Source organism: Haliaeetus albicilla, chromosome 26 (genome assembly GCF_947461875.1).
Source record: "Haliaeetus albicilla chromosome 26, bHalAlb1.1, whole genome shotgun sequence".
NCBI classification, from domain to species: domain Eukaryota; kingdom Metazoa; phylum Chordata; class Aves; order Accipitriformes; family Accipitridae; genus Haliaeetus; species Haliaeetus albicilla.
Window position 1 is genome coordinate 19,283,930 of NC_091508.1, and position 15,021 is coordinate 19,298,950.

General features: G+C 47.2%; 1 protein-coding gene across 2 annotated transcripts in view; it reads left to right on the plus strand.

The window, feature by feature from the left end:
* The window catches only part of COL5A1 (collagen type V alpha 1 chain), a 159,477-nt gene that overhangs the window by 108,082 nt on the left and 36,374 nt on the right, over nucleotides 1–15,021 (plus strand). For both annotated transcript variants that reach the window (XM_069771049.1, XM_069771051.1), the window contains exons 24-32: nucleotides 130–174; nucleotides 1,417–1,470; nucleotides 3,855–3,899; nucleotides 5,475–5,528; nucleotides 7,516–7,560; nucleotides 8,578–8,631; nucleotides 10,256–10,363; nucleotides 10,990–11,043; nucleotides 12,311–12,364. In XM_069771049.1, the coding sequence (XP_069627150.1) occupies nucleotides 130–174; nucleotides 1,417–1,470; nucleotides 3,855–3,899; nucleotides 5,475–5,528; nucleotides 7,516–7,560; nucleotides 8,578–8,631; nucleotides 10,256–10,363; nucleotides 10,990–11,043; nucleotides 12,311–12,364 (513 nt within the window). The remainder of the gene's footprint in view (nucleotides 1–129; nucleotides 175–1,416; nucleotides 1,471–3,854; nucleotides 3,900–5,474; nucleotides 5,529–7,515; nucleotides 7,561–8,577; nucleotides 8,632–10,255; nucleotides 10,364–10,989; nucleotides 11,044–12,310; nucleotides 12,365–15,021) is intronic.

Genomic DNA, 15,021 nt, shown 5'->3' on the forward strand with positions numbered 1-15,021 from the left:
GAATGAATGGAGCTGGGGAAATCCCCAGCCGTCGCAGGCACTAGAATGATGCTCAGCTGAGGCACTGCCAAAATGCTTTTGGAAGGAATAACTTGTTCCTTAATGACCCTAGTTGTTTTCTTTTCACAGGGTCTTCCAGGTCCACAAGGCGCGATCGGTCCCCCAGGAGAGAAAGTACGTTTAAATACTGCAGCTCTGACTTAAGACAACTGTTGCCATTAATATGCATTTGCTACTTCATCTGCTCCTTTGCCCCATATGCAACATCTGTTTGCAGCCGTGTCTATGAAAGTCTAATGCCTCTCATTCCAGACAGAAGAGAGACAAGAAAGCATGGTTTACCTCTAATTCATAATATTTGCATTCATTTCCCCTCTTAAGAGAAACATTTTGAAGGCAGCCTATGGTAAAACATTAGGAGAGGACTGAAAATTGTCTTTTTCTGTGGGCTAAATGCCTGGAAGTCTGAGTAGGATGGTAATGGGAAGAGCCCATGGATTTGGCTCGTTTGACCAAGATCCCCTCCCTCTGCCTCCTCCCCACCTGCTCCAGCTCTCTCTGACTTTCCACTGCTGTCGATGTGGGGTAGGTGCTGGCCTTCGTTCCCCCCAGGCAGCCCAGTTTGTTTAAACCATCACGATTTAAAGAAAGGGAGCAGTTTTTGCCTACAGAGCAGTAATTCTCCGGGTGTTCGCTCAGCTCCCGTTGAGTAGGGACACAGCGTGCATCCCGGCGCGTGCACCGGGAGAATCCTCTGCTTGTGTTGGCAGCGAGGGGTTATCCAATTATCGATAATTCTCCTCCAAAGGAGCACATTAGCAGTTCTGCCAGATAAAGGGCTCTCGGGTTTCAGTGCTGAGTCACGCGCTCCCAATAGCAGTGGCACTCCTTGGTGGTGTGAGAAATCAGGGGGTTGCTTAATTAAAAAGGTAATCATTGAATGGTGTTAAAGCAGCAAGCACAGTCGACTGAGGCAGCTCTGCTCTTCCTTTGCCAGTTAATCGCCTTGCCATTTGTCACCAAAGAATGGGCATTTCTTGGACCAGTGAGCCCCACAGTTTGATAACCTCCCACTTGTGGAGGAGGAGGAGATGTCCTCCTGCAGCATCGTGCCCTTTTGGCAGGACAGCAGCTTGATGCCTCGTGCCCCGGCATCTCCTGTTGAGCTCTCGTTGCTGTATCGTGTCTGTACGTGTGAGGTGCCAGCACTAACATTGCAGCATCCCAGGATGCTGGAGCAACTCTGCCCACAGAAATAAGCAGACTCCCTACAAGTTACAGCAGCTTTTCCAGCAGACTCACCTCTCTGCAGCCTTTGACAGATAGGAAAAGCAAGAAATGTGTCTGAAAAGCCCTGTCCTCCAACGCTCTGGAGACTCTGACCATTGCAGCTGTTGATTTTCTGTTTGTTTTTAGGGGCCGCTGGGCAAACCCGGTCTTCCTGGCATGCCTGGTGCAGATGGTCCTCCGGTAAGTCGTCCCCTCCCGGGTCTCTGCTTGGCATCAGGGCTGCGGGGCCTGATCCTGCACCCATCCCCCCTGGGGTGCACCATGGGCTTGTGGAACACGTGAACCTGCAAGGTCAGGCTCACCCTGCCCGCGTTTCAGCTGGGTTGAAGGGTTTGAGTTTGAGAAGCCCCGTCCCTGCTCCAAGCTTTGCTCGGCCTCGCTGCGCAGCACCAGGTACTTCTCACCATCTCTTCGGGCTTCTCTTTGCCCTCCTCCTGTTTCTCTTCTCTGTTTTACGCAGGTTGGCAGCTCACCGAGGTAGGGACGGTCTCCTGCGGGTGCGTTTACGCGTACTGCAGCACTAGCGCAGGGTGGTCCTCGTCTCGCTCAGGGCTGCTGGGCACTGCTGCAGAACGGTGATAAGGACAGGTTGAAATTGCATGTCAACGTTGGATTCCTGCAGCTTCCTCCTAATGCTACTTTAAACATAATTTGCTTCTTCCTCTGGAAATTGGTCTTAAAAAAAATCTTTGGCCTTTAAACGTGATCTCATTTTTACACACCTCAGAGGCACCTGGTTTTAAGAATGATAAATGTAAAATAGTTACATTCCACTAATGCAAATGCAGAGCATGGCAAAAAAAATTACATTTCCCACCCTGGGATTATCATTCCTATGGAGGGCATTTTGAACATTCGTACAATTGTTAGCTGAGTCAACAGAGCAGCTAAAGCAAAGCCCAGAACATCTCTAAAGCTGTAGCTTTTGATGTGAAATTCCTGCAGCAGCCTCCAGGGAAGTTCAGCTGGAGAAGATGCCAGGTCTATTTTTAGGCAGACTGAAAGCTGCATAAGACCTGCAAGCTGAGCATGTGTGGGTGGGCATGGGCACGGGCACAGGCCCTTTGCCACAGGTAGCCCTGTAGGTTGCAGACCCTTTGTAGGTTTGTAAGGACGTGGGTTGCTCTTCCTAAGGAGAAAAACCCGCCCATGTTCTCTTTTTAGAAATTGGTCTTGGAAGATATCTGAAAATCCCTGAGGGCCTGAAGCATCTCACCGCGAAAGCCAACCAAGTTGCTCATCAATTTTTGATCTTAATAGCAGTAATGGAGATGGGCATTTTGAAAATGGTGATGATTTAGTGCAGAGTGGACAAAGGCTTTTGAAATCTTGCTGCAATCCCATTTTGCCTCCCCTGGGGTGCAGAGAGATATCAGGAGCTGAAGGCAAGCACAGTTATATGACCCGCTTTGCGCACTGATGCTTTTGGTGACATTTAAACTCACAGGATAAATTCAGATTGCATTTTCTCCTACCTTTCATTAATGTAAAAATGACAGCTGTCATTTTGTTTCTTTATTAAACCAGCTTGTTTTATGAAGTCCAGCTTGTCTGACATTCACGTTCTGAAGACTGATGATGGAAAATACTCTTACAATTTTCCTTGTTATATTGGTAGCAAGTCATTTGTGTATTTAGAGGAGAGTTCATAAGTAAAGAAACCATTGAGTGCACAAGGTCTCAGTGGCTTTAGAGCAGCTGGATGTGCTTTCATCATCTTTATAAAATGGAAGGTCCCTGGGTGGCAGTGAGTGCCCTTGCAGGGGCTTATTGCTTTTGTACAGACATTGCCAACCCAAGAGTCATCTTCCATCCTGGTTCCATTTTGGTTCCGACAGTAGGGAAATCAACACTAAAAACTACTTTCATGGATTTCCCCCATTTCTCACTAATCCTCCAAGCTGTATCTGAGGTAATTCACACTTCTGTTTTCTACTGACTGCAACCCCGGCAAAAGGCTTCTCAAGCCTATGAATGAGAATGTGTTGGAAACTCTTGGATGTTGAGTTATTCAGCATCAAATCTCAAGAGGAATGCTGGCCAACGTCCAGCCAGCCGGCGTCTAACGGGGATGCAGGTTAGCTGAGCATTTGTCATGAGAACTTGTAATGGACTCTAGGAATTAGGAAATTAATGAGGGGCCTGACCAGTCTGGGCATCTTGTGACCTTCACAAGTTTGCTAACACATGGAGTTAATTTTATCTGTTTTCCTGTCTGCAAAATTTATATGCTGCTTGCTGCTGAACTCAGTGAGGTATTCTAATATGTGAGAAATATTGTAAAATGGTTTGTGCTTCTCTGCTGAAAGGTGGTGAAGAGTAAAAGTGTAAAATAGCCAGGCAGAATACCACCAAAGACCCAAATGCAGCTCTCTTCCTTTTGGGGAAGGCTTACTCTTGCAATTTGGCTTCTGGGGGGCTACTTGTATCAGTAAGAGCTTCCTGGAGAGCAACTGTTCTCTTAGAAATAAATTGCGGCTGCCTGAACGAGCTTGTTGGTTTATGAAGCATTAGATGTGCACTAAACCCGTTTCCCTCGTCTCTTTGTCTCTTTTTATTAATAGGGTCATCCCGGCAAGGAAGGTCCTCCTGGAGAGAAGGGGAGCCAGGTAGGTGTCAACAAAATCCTTGTCACTGCTAAGGGGAAGATGATGGTAGCTGGATGGAGACATATCTCCATGGGGCTCTCCAGGCATGGCCGGCCAGCCAGGGGATGTGGGTCAGTGGGGGTGGCAAGAAGCAAACCCTGTTGAAATTTGAAAGCCGAGCCCAGCTTTCATCTGCTTGGGAGGCTCTTCTGGTGCTTGGGTTCATCTTTTCTCTGCTCCTCTCGGCTTTTCTGGCAAGCAGCGCTCCATAACCCAGTGCACATGAAAACTGAAACCGTGAAGGGAAGCTTTCTTTTAATCAGACACAAATAAGTATCTTTCATGGCGCAGGGAATGCAGAAAATAACTCTTTTTGTATTCCTGGTCTTCCTTTTTCTTCCCCTTCCCCACAAAGTCCCTCTTCAACAGTATATTTGAGAATATTGCTGGAGGCTAGAGTCCTTGAATTATACAGTCATCTGTCTGTCCGGGAGATTTACCATCTGCATTCCTGCTGTGTCCTGTTCATTTGAAAAACATTACGTTTGTGAAAAGTCTTTGATTAGAGCGCGGTCCAGTTTGATGGACATCCGCTCGCGCCTCGCTGGGGTGCTGCACGGAGCACAACCCACAGCCACAGCCGTTTGGCTGGCTGGCGTCACACGAGGCTGAAAATTCAAACGTTAGCCTCTGCAGAGTATGAGAAGCCAATAAAGCGGTTGTGCCGGTGCTCCCCGTGCTGGGAGATGTTTAGCAAATGGCAGGGAGGTGATCTTGGAGGTGCTGCGGGTCTCTTCCAGTCGATATTCATGTGAGGTCTGGGATGCCGGTGGACCTGTCAGCTCTGTCAGGCTGGAAAAAATTGTCCATCTCAAGCTGGGAGAGGTGGAAGGGTACTTGTTTAGTTAAGGAATTGAACGAAATAAAAGCCAACTGGGTTCAATAAAGAATGTGATTTGTTTGCAGGTATAAGACAGTGTGGGAGCGAGGGTGGGAAGGAGAGCTTTTGTAGGGAGCGTATCGGGCACCGTGTCCAGCACAGCTTGTGGCGTCCCTAGGGATTTGAAGCTTTCAGTGCCAGAAAGGAGCGTTGTGACCATCTCCTCTCCCACACAGCTGAGGCTAAAGGACATCACCGTGAGGCTTGTGCCTCAAGCAATAACTCCTCTCTGTGATCATCATCATCACAAGCTCTGCTGCATTACTGCAAAACCAGGATGGTTTGGGAGGGGGGAGACAGCAGAACACGTTCTTCCTCTCTCAGAGAACTTGTTCTTTTCTTTAATCCAAAGCACAAATCGCCAATCTTATGTATAAATCCCCTTTCTAACAAGTTGTTGCTGTCTTGTCTCGTCTCTTCCTTCTTCCCTGTTGTACGGACCTTTGCCGTTGGCTCAGCCCAGTGCACCGGCTCAAGGTGATGTTCCTGTGGCTCTCTGTGCTATTTTGAGCTATTTTCAGACGGCCACTGCCATTTCCACCTGGTCTGAAGCAGCCAGATGACTGGGATATTTGTTTTCCGCACATTCTCCTTATTGCCGCACCTTTGTGTTGGTTTCTGATATGTTTTTCTTGTTTGCATTTTTTCCACCCCAGGGTCCACCAGGTCCTCAGGGCCCCATCGGTTATCCAGGACCACGTGGAGTCAAGGTAGGAAGGATGCAGAAACAGTGTCCATGGCGTCTCTTGTTCAACTCGAGTTCTCCGGCTTGTGCTAGAGATGGATGCTGACCAGGGCACTTAGGGCCACCTCAGTGACCAGCTGTATCTACCGCTCAAGCCGAGCCTTGGTCCAGCGTCTTCTCTCGAGCCATGAGGATTACAAGTCCCCTGCTCTCCAATAACCCCTCCCAGTATTGTTCAGCACTTTGGAGAGATTTCCCTTTTAATTCTTCGTGAGCATGGCTCAGTCCCATTCCAATCGTTTCCAGTTTACAACCAAAGTAAATCTCAGCCAGAATGTGAAGACTTTAACAAGGCTTGTTAATAAAACAAAATAGCCTATTACTAAAACAAAGCAAGCTTTTCATGCTCCTGATCCAAAATCTTGTTAGACGAAGCTTGTGCGTCTCAGCAATGTGCTTTTTCACTAGACTGAATTCCAGCTCTTTCCTTGCTCCTGCTGCCTGCAGTGCTTGCATGCTGATAAGAAGGCAGTGGGTATTTTTTTCCCTGTTCAGCTGTGGCTATTGTGCCCATGAAGATGTATGAGTTCAGGTGCAGATGCATCCTGCATCCCAAAGGTCCAATGAATCTGCAGGGTTCTGTGCTAGCAGATACAAACACAGCTTGGGGACTGACTATAGGTGAAGTTAAACCCTCTTAAACCCCCTTGTATATTTTTTCAATAGCAGAAACCCATTTGCTGTTCTGCCTTCAAAATTTAAGCGGGATGTATTTAGTCAAAGCAAGCTTTCATCTTGTTTCTTGCAAGGTTGCAGATTGAGACGTAGTGGTCCGTTAGGGAATGGTTTGCTGTTGTTTTACCACGAAAGTGGAACTGTTCCACATTAGACTGATCTAGAGAACGTGTGTCATGCACCAAACAAGTAGTGTGTACAGACAAGGTTTTGCTTCCTACAAGCAGCGCTCTATTAACCGCACAAGCCTCCAGTTCGGTAAAAAATGCATCTCATTGGGCCTGCAGCTATAAATAACTTTTAGATCTTGCCTTGCTTATCAGAACCCTGTCCTGATGTACTTTTAATTATACTTTTTTTGACATGCTAAAGGGAAGAAAAAGTTTTAAATACGCCAAGCAAAATATTATTCCTCAGAAAAACACCAAACTGCTTCTAGTTTTTTATTTGCAAAAGTTGCATTGCACAGTGCAGCTGGTGTAGGTACCTGAGGGTGATGTTTTATCCCAAGAGGCAGGATAGATGGGAAGCATGTGGGTCCAACATATTTGGGCTGATGGCATAGCAGGGGGCAGATCCTGACCACACTCAGCACCCCCGGGCTGAACACCATGGACTGATTGCCTTGGTGAAGGTTTAGAGAGCTTCTGCACCAAGTCACAAATGCCCACACCAGTTGTGTTACTTTTTTTTTTCCCCCACCTTTTGGTGCCTAAATGTACTTTAAAAAAGATAGTGCATGCACAGAGGTGAGCACCATAGTAAAAAAGAGCCAAGTTTAACCTTTGGGGGTGTCAGACATGGTGCTGCTACCCACTGCAGAACAGCATGGAAATCTCTGGCTGTGTGCTCAGAGATTTTAAAATGGATTCACTTCCCAAGTGTCCGTGCACAGCTCGAGCACCGTTTTTTCTGTGAATACTCAAGTGAACTCAGTGTGCTGGCAAGGCATTTGTGGAAATGTTTTATTTGGAAAATATATTTTTCGTAGTGAGTTTTATGCCTGGAAACCTAAGTCCTGCGCAGGGAATGGGCAGAGACCACCAACCCCACCTGCTGAATCAAGTCAGTAGGCGTTTGTGACTATAAGGTATACCCTGGTGACCCAAAAGCCAGACGTCAGTGACTGATATTTGATTAGAAATATGTTTAGGAACACCATAGTTTGCAGAGATACCGTTGTCAACATCAGAGCAAGCAAAAATCACCATGATTAATGATTCTTCACTCTTAAGCTTACCTGTGCCCTTGTAACATCTTGTTTTATCTCTTGCAAGGGAGCAGATGGTGTTCGTGGATTGAAAGGCACCAAAGGTGAAAAGGTGAGTTAACACCGTATGTTTGGATTGATTTTCTACAGCCTCTGAGCATTTTTGCAGACCCATCCCACAGGACATGGCCTGTGACATTTTGTCCTGCACAAGGGGTTTCTCTTAGACGAGCAGGGGGCTGAGCACCCAAAGGACTGGTAACCTCTTTATTTTTGGAGCGGGTGCAGGCTGGGTACCTGCCATGCTGTTCTGCCACATCTTGGCTCAGACTTGGGAGTAATCGAGCCTCCGTGATGCGTTCAGGTTTCGAGGTGTTTGCTGGGGCCAGCCGTTACTGATAGCTCAGGGTCTAGCGTCAGGATGATGTTCTCCTGACAAAATCTGCAGCTTGAGTGATTCAATGGAGCTGAAGGGTTTGTGGCGTGTTGCGGCTGGGTAACAGTGCATGGGATATGCTGCCCAGCCTGCTCATCAGAGCAGCTTGTGAAATCCAAGTCAATAAGAAAGTGAACGGAGTCTATCTCTGCATGTCTCAAAGATGCAATTGGTTTCTCCCAGATGAAGAGCAGGAGGTGGAGAAAAATCTTGCCTGGTCCCGTAAACAGCTCCATGTTCCATCGTTCCTGCCCACAGCAATTCAGCAGCAAAGCTGGCAGTTTTAGCTAGGGAATCCTGGCAGGGACCTTCCAAACTTTAAAAGTTTTTTCTGGGAACTGTTTCTTCATTGCCTAGGAGAGATTTGCTGTAGGATGAAATATATTATTGATTTGAGCTCTACAATTAAACCTTTTTGCTGAAAGAAATACTGCTACTGTCCTAGAGGTTGCCTGAAAGCATGGTGTAAAACATCCTCCATGAAAATAAAACCAGTTGTACTTCAGAAATAATTGGTTCCCAGTACTGGCAAGGTGTGGTTATTCACATGGGGCCAGATTTGTGATCTTGACGTGCGGCCTAACCTAACTTTGTCCTCCCTGGGTAGGGGCCATACAATGAGGCTAGAGAAACCTTTTTTTCTTTTTTTCCATCTCTACACCTTGTCTGGTTTTTCCCCTCTCTGTTATATAGGGTGAAGATGGCTTCCCTGGCTTCAAAGGTGATATGGGCATCAAAGGAGACCGGGTAAGGGTCTATGACCGACGTGATCTTGTGGTGCTTTGCCTTTTGAGCCTGTGTGTTATCGTGCAAACGCGGCTCGGGGAGAGCCCCAAGGTGGGCTCCTGCCGGAGTCCTGGTGGCACGTCCGATCTCGAGGCAGGAACACAGGAATTTCACGTTCACCTCAAGCACAGCAGTTGTAAATCCCTAAATTTGCTAATCCCACCTTGAGGGTAAAATAACTGATAATAGAATTGCTGCTTTGACAGCTAGGAATACTGCATGATCCAGCTGTATCATAAATTTATTTCCAGTATCTCTTTTCCCCCGTAATATTACATCTAGGGTCTGGTGGGCATCTTTATTTGCTGAGCCTAAATGTGCTTCCATACCATCAATGTGAAGCGTAAAGTTACCGGGAACGCACTTTAATAGAAACTGGAGAATGCTGTGAAAACTGCCAGGGGTGGAGTGTTATATTAGGCTCATATCTTTAGCAGCAGGGCACAGCGGAACACACAGACCATGAGAAACCCCAAATCCTGCTGGGATGTGGGCAGCAGCTGCAGTCCGTGGCTTTGCAGCGTGTCTGTCCATCCTTGGGGACAGGGGGCTGGCCTCGTCCCCTCCCCGGGTGATGCGTCGCCTGGGGCTTGGTGACCCTCAGAGCTCTGAAGCCCTCCCAGGGGTCAGGAGAGCTCGGCTGTCAGTCATCCTCGTGTTTAAAGGAAAAATGAATGCCTCGCGTGAAGGCTCGTAAAAGTTGAAATCAAATCCTCCGTTTCTCCTGGCGTTGGACTGCGTAATTGAACAGTTAAAATAATTGGAAACTTCCCAAACCCCGTTTCTCGCCAAGGAGGAAGGACTGAAGGTGGCATCCCAGGGCAGGTGACTCCCGTCCTTGCCAAATGCAGGTAGACATAAGCTTCTTCAAACAAAGCTCGCGACTCCGGTTCCCACCGTCAACTTCTTTGTGCTTTATGATGAGCAATGAAAGGACAAGGGGTGGCTGAGAGCCTGGCGGATAAATCTGCGTCCACCCAGCTCCTGGTGAGCGAGAAGAAGGCTGCCTGTGTTCGCAGCATGGAAGCATCTCCTCTTACCCCAAGTGACAAATGACAACTGTTGTTTTGTGTGCTAAAGCCCGCAGTGTCACAACAATTCATGTTAATAGCTCAGTCCTCTCCGCTCTCAGATTTCCTAATGATTTTCAGCACAAAAGCTCCAGCCCAGTCTGTCTTCTCCAGTTGCCCTGTTCAACCCTCAATTAAACACTTCCCAGGGCTTGCGTGCACATCAAACTGCAATTTGGGAACCGGGAGGTGGGTAAAAGGGTGTGTTGCAATCAGAGCTAATGAAGGCTGTTTCAGTGGTGAGGCGCTGCGTGTAGATGGGATAATTGGGCAACAGGAAAAAAACGGCTGTTGTGGGAGATAATGGCCAGGCTGTGTGAACGAAAGCTCGGTGCGCTAATAATGCGCCGCAATTTACAGTCTCGTTGGAGCCTCTTGGTGAAGACCAGCTTTCTCCAAGAGTTGTATTAGCAGCTCCGTGGAGTATCTGATTGCAGCCGTGAGGGTATTGCTTGTCAGCAAACACGGGGTCTGGGACCTACCTGCCTTGTCAGCGCTTGTCTTGTGATTAACAGGGGGAAATTGGACCTCCTGGCCCCCGGGGTGAGGATGGTCCAGAAGGTCCCAAAGGTCGCTCTGGCCCCAATGGAGACCCTGGTCCTCTTGGTCCTGCTGGAGAGAAGGTGAGTCGCAAGGATGGTATTGCCCAGGGATGTTTTACAGTAAAACCCGCTTTTCTTTGGGTGTCTCGGGTGGGTGGCTGGGGCAATGCCCAGCGTGGGGGACAGTTTTAGGGCGGAGGGATGAAGAGGAGCTGCGGGAGCTTTGTGTGAAGGCTGGCCTGATGAGTTGGTCAACACAAAGACTAGAGGAGACCCAAGGGAGATGGTTTTACTGCAGCGGTGTGACTTGAGCGTATCGAGACATTGGTCTGTTTGGGGTTATCTGCTTGGGTACAATGTCTTTAAAAAAAAGACCAGAGGGGAAAAAATGGAGAAATTGAAAGTATCATGGACTCCAGTCTAATTTCTAGGTGTATCAGCCAAAAAAAAAAAAAAAATAGCAAAAAATAACCATTCCCCACTATGTCCCTGACACATCACAGTGCTCACTCCTCATCAAATCCGCTGGGCTTCCCCCAGGGAGGGCACAGGATGATCGCGGTGCCCCGACAGCTTTATTCCACCCATGTCATGTCTGCTTTGCTCTTGACTTCTCTACGCTTGGCATCTCCCCTTTCTGCTGCTGCAAATCTGAAGCTGCTGGCAAGCAGCTTGCCCGCACTAACGCTCTTTTATTTGTGTTTCAGGGAAAACTTGGCGTGCCAGGACTGCCCGGCTACCCGGGCAGGCAGGGCCCAAAGGTAACTTGGATGGGTTCAGCCCCGAAAAGGTGTGGGGTGTGCTGGGGAGCCCAGCAGACCCTGATGGTGGTACCATGCAGAAGGCTCAATCCCCTGCTAATGGGACAAGGTGGAACGGCAGCATTTCCCACCGCGCGCTCCCTCCTTCCCACCCGTGCAGGACAAATTCATAGATGGGTAAAAAATAGCTCCCAGCCCTTTTGCTGGTGGAAATCGGTGACTGGTTCTGCATCGTTGCAGTCTCCTGCGAAGCGGTGGGAAGAGAGGCAGCGGGACGCGAGGGCGTGCGGGACTGCTCTGGTGATGGATATAAACAGGCTCCGTGTGAGCTTTCGTGATAGTAATAGGCATAATAGTCTTTCTCCTTGTATTATATCTTCAAAGATCTGCGCCGGTGTTAACTAATTAATTAAGGAGAATAGCTAATGAATCAGGGTCTCCCTGAAATTAAAATAAAACTGCTGTTTGCAGATTTGCAAACATCCTTTATATCTTATCTACACGCCCACCTCCATTTGGGCCATTTTCAAATGTTCTTTTTAACTTAAAAACTGTGAATTCCACTACATAGACTAAGGCTGCAGCCCAGTTTTTACACGCCCTGGAGGCTTTGGGAACTTATGTTTTTGTTAACTTTTTTTTTTAAGAATCATATTTTATTATTCATGTTCATTGCTTGGGAAAAAAAAAAAACAGGCTTGTTTAGCACTGGAGACATAATTATCTGCAAGAGATTGTTTCCTGGTTGTGGTGTTGATGGTTTATTTTTTAATTTGCATTTTATATCTGGGGTAGCTTTTTTTTTTTTTTTGCATTTCTTTGACTAATTCATATTTTAAAAGCAGCAGCAGCAGCTATTCTCCAGGCACTCACATCAGAAAGGAACAAGCCAGGAGTTAAATTTTCATGGGCAACATAGTGATTTAGGAGCGAAAAAACAACAGCCTGCCTGTTCCCCAGGCGCCCGGTACAACCCTGGGCTTGGGCCTTTGCAGTGACTCCTAATGAGGCAATGGACCTTTTTTTGTGTGTGTGTGTTATTTTTGGATGAAATTTAGTTTCTGAGGTCATTTCAGGTCTGTCTTTGGTTTTGTTTTTATTAAAGGAAGGTTTAAAAAAAAAAAAAAAAAAAGGCGTTGGGAGCTGTGGACGTCAGCGGGTGCTCGCTGGGGGTTATTCCAGGCCAGCAGACGCCTGGCATGGATGGAGGGAGCTGCCTCTTTCGGTGTCTTGAACCTCTTTCTCTCTCTTTGCTCTTTCCCCCAAGGGCTCAATCGGCTTCCCAGGATTTCCAGGAGCCAACGGAGAGAAGGGCACACGGGTAAGAGCGGCTTTGTCTAGCTGCTTTGCTGATTTTTTTTTTTTTTTTTTTTTTTTTTCTCTCCAAGGAAAGGTCCTTGGGCAGGACGTGGGGAATGCTCCGTTGCAGGCAGGTGCTGGGCTGATGCTCTGGTCGCTTTTGGACGAAGGGCTTGCCCCAAAGAGGGTCGTCCCACTGGCTCGCATCCCGGGATGCGATCGGTGGTCCTCGGCACAGGGAGCGCAGGACCAGCAAGAGGCTCCTGACGCCGGCTGTTGGGAGAGGAGGATGCCAGTAATAGCACAGGCAGCTCTGCAGACAACAGCTTTCCAATTAAGCACTGGAAATTTTTCCCTCAAGATATTTTAAGAGATTTCTCTGAACCTGAATCCTTCCTGCACTGTCAGACTTTGCTCGGGGCACAAAGAGCTTTTTAATTAACACTAATTATTAGAGATGGGTGAATCTGTTCAAAAGCAGCAAGAACCATCTTTAGCCTAACTTGAGATTCAAAATACATAGCTGAAAACACTTTTACAAGTTCCTCCTTTTAAGAAGTGGAGCTATTCTAAATTCATAAACACCCCTAAAATGTGGGGGCTCTGTCCTCTAGACTTGTCTCTACCTCTCACCCCACCTCCACAGACTTTGCTCCTGAGTGGGGATTCTCTAAACACACTGGTGTTTCTTTTATTTTGTGGAAGACATGCTTGAAGTAGGGGATTCACAGCACAAGCATAAAGTCATTTTCTGTACCAGCTCTGGTCACAGGGACAAAAAGGGGGAGTGAGGAGAGCGAGTGGAATTAGTTTCCTTTTTACTCTCATTTAAATACAAATGACTTTTAACAGACGAGTTTGATAGGAGCCCAGAAAATATAAATCACTTTGCACTGCATTAATATCATGCCACTGAAATTTGGTTTATATCCAGCCCCCCCTTTCTTTTTTCCACTGAGTAATTTTCATTTCATTCTGAACTACAGATACGGCATCCTCTCCCCTCCCTCCACTCCAGCCGAGCAGGAGGAGGGAGGCCATGAATAAGGCAGCTGCCACGACAGCCTTGAATTCACTGTAGCCCTATAATTACCGCCCGCCTTATCAAATATACAGCAATAAAATCCTTGGGCTGGATTTTTCGGGTGGTGTAAAACAGGGCATTGGCACCGCAGCGGGGCGAAGACGTGCTGCTTTGCTTCCCCGAGCATCTGCACCCCTCTTGCTCCATCTGCTAATTTTATTCTGGTGGGATGGAGAGCCAGATCACTGGGATGGGAAACCTTTCAGGGAGTGGAGGAGGTACCAGGAGCTGGTCGTTTATGAGATGGGAAAAACCCCCAAGAGTTAGGCTTGTTGAATTTTGGCAATGTCCAGCCTGAAAGGGATTGAGGAGGGAGCAAGCGCCCTGGGAAGAGGCTCAACTTTAGGACCAAGGCAATGATGGCAAGACAAGAAAAGGAAAAATCAGCAGTTTGCTCCCGTTTATTCTAAATGAGCCTTGTGCTCCTAGGAGGAGGTAGTGAGACACTTAGTTACACCCCCTGGCATGCCACACATCAGTGTAGGAATTGAAAAGGATTTTTTTGCATTTCAAGCCCAGCCTGGAAGGAGACAGGGCAGCTCATATCGTCCTGAATTCAGAGCTGAGGTGCAGCTGGGCCAAGACAGGCTGCGGAGCACGCTGCGGTGGGGCTGGCACCGCTGTACCGGCAGCCCCGAAACCACTGGTGTAAAGGAAGGAGACAGGAATTTGGGGAGAAATTAGGGGTTTTTTGTGCAGGGACAGGGACTGGCACCCCGACCCCTAATGGGGAGCACAGTCTGGCACACCTCTGTCAAATAGAAATATGCTGGTTTATTTTATGGTAATTTTAGGGTTTTTCTCTGCAATGTGTGATTGAACCATTTCTGCCACTTTACACCCAATCCAGCAGCTTGCACTCATTTTATTAGTGTATATGTGTATGAGAGAGAGAGAATATTTTCATGGTCAAGTCTCTGCTTTAGTAAAAGGAGCCCAGCTTGAAATTGTTTTAGGAATAGCAGAAGTACTGGTTTTCAGTAACCGTTTTGGTATCCTCCTTCTTTTTTGCTCCCAAGTATCCGATTTGAAATAAGTGAAAAGCAGTTATATACAGAACAATAGACGGAGCTGGGATCACACTGCGCCAAACCAAATGGAGACCATCAACTTAATTTAAGCCTTGTTGAGTGAGACTTGATAAATCCCTCTCTGTTTCTCCTGAGACCACTAAATTTGTTATTTTTATGAGCATGTTCACATATAGTCAAGAAAGAGAGTTTCTAAGATTTGCTTCTCCACTGCATGGTGGAGTAGCCCAGCTGAAACAACCAAAAATCATTTGTTTGTCTTTTTTTACACGACATTACTATTATGCTATTCAATGCAGTTGTTTATATGTCCAAAATAATATGAATCACGCATTTCTCTTACGATTGTCATCATCTAGGAATGGAAATAAGCTTTCCAGCTCATTATTTCAGCAACACAAGTAGTCCTCCCAAGTCCTTAAATAATAAATAAAAAGGTGAAACCCAAAGGCAGAAGAGCAGTACCAGCAGATCCCACCAGCGCAGGCAGCTGAATTTTGGTGCTGGCAGAGCCTGCAGCACCAAAGCTCCCCAAACCTGAAACCGCAGCTTCTGGCTGTTCAG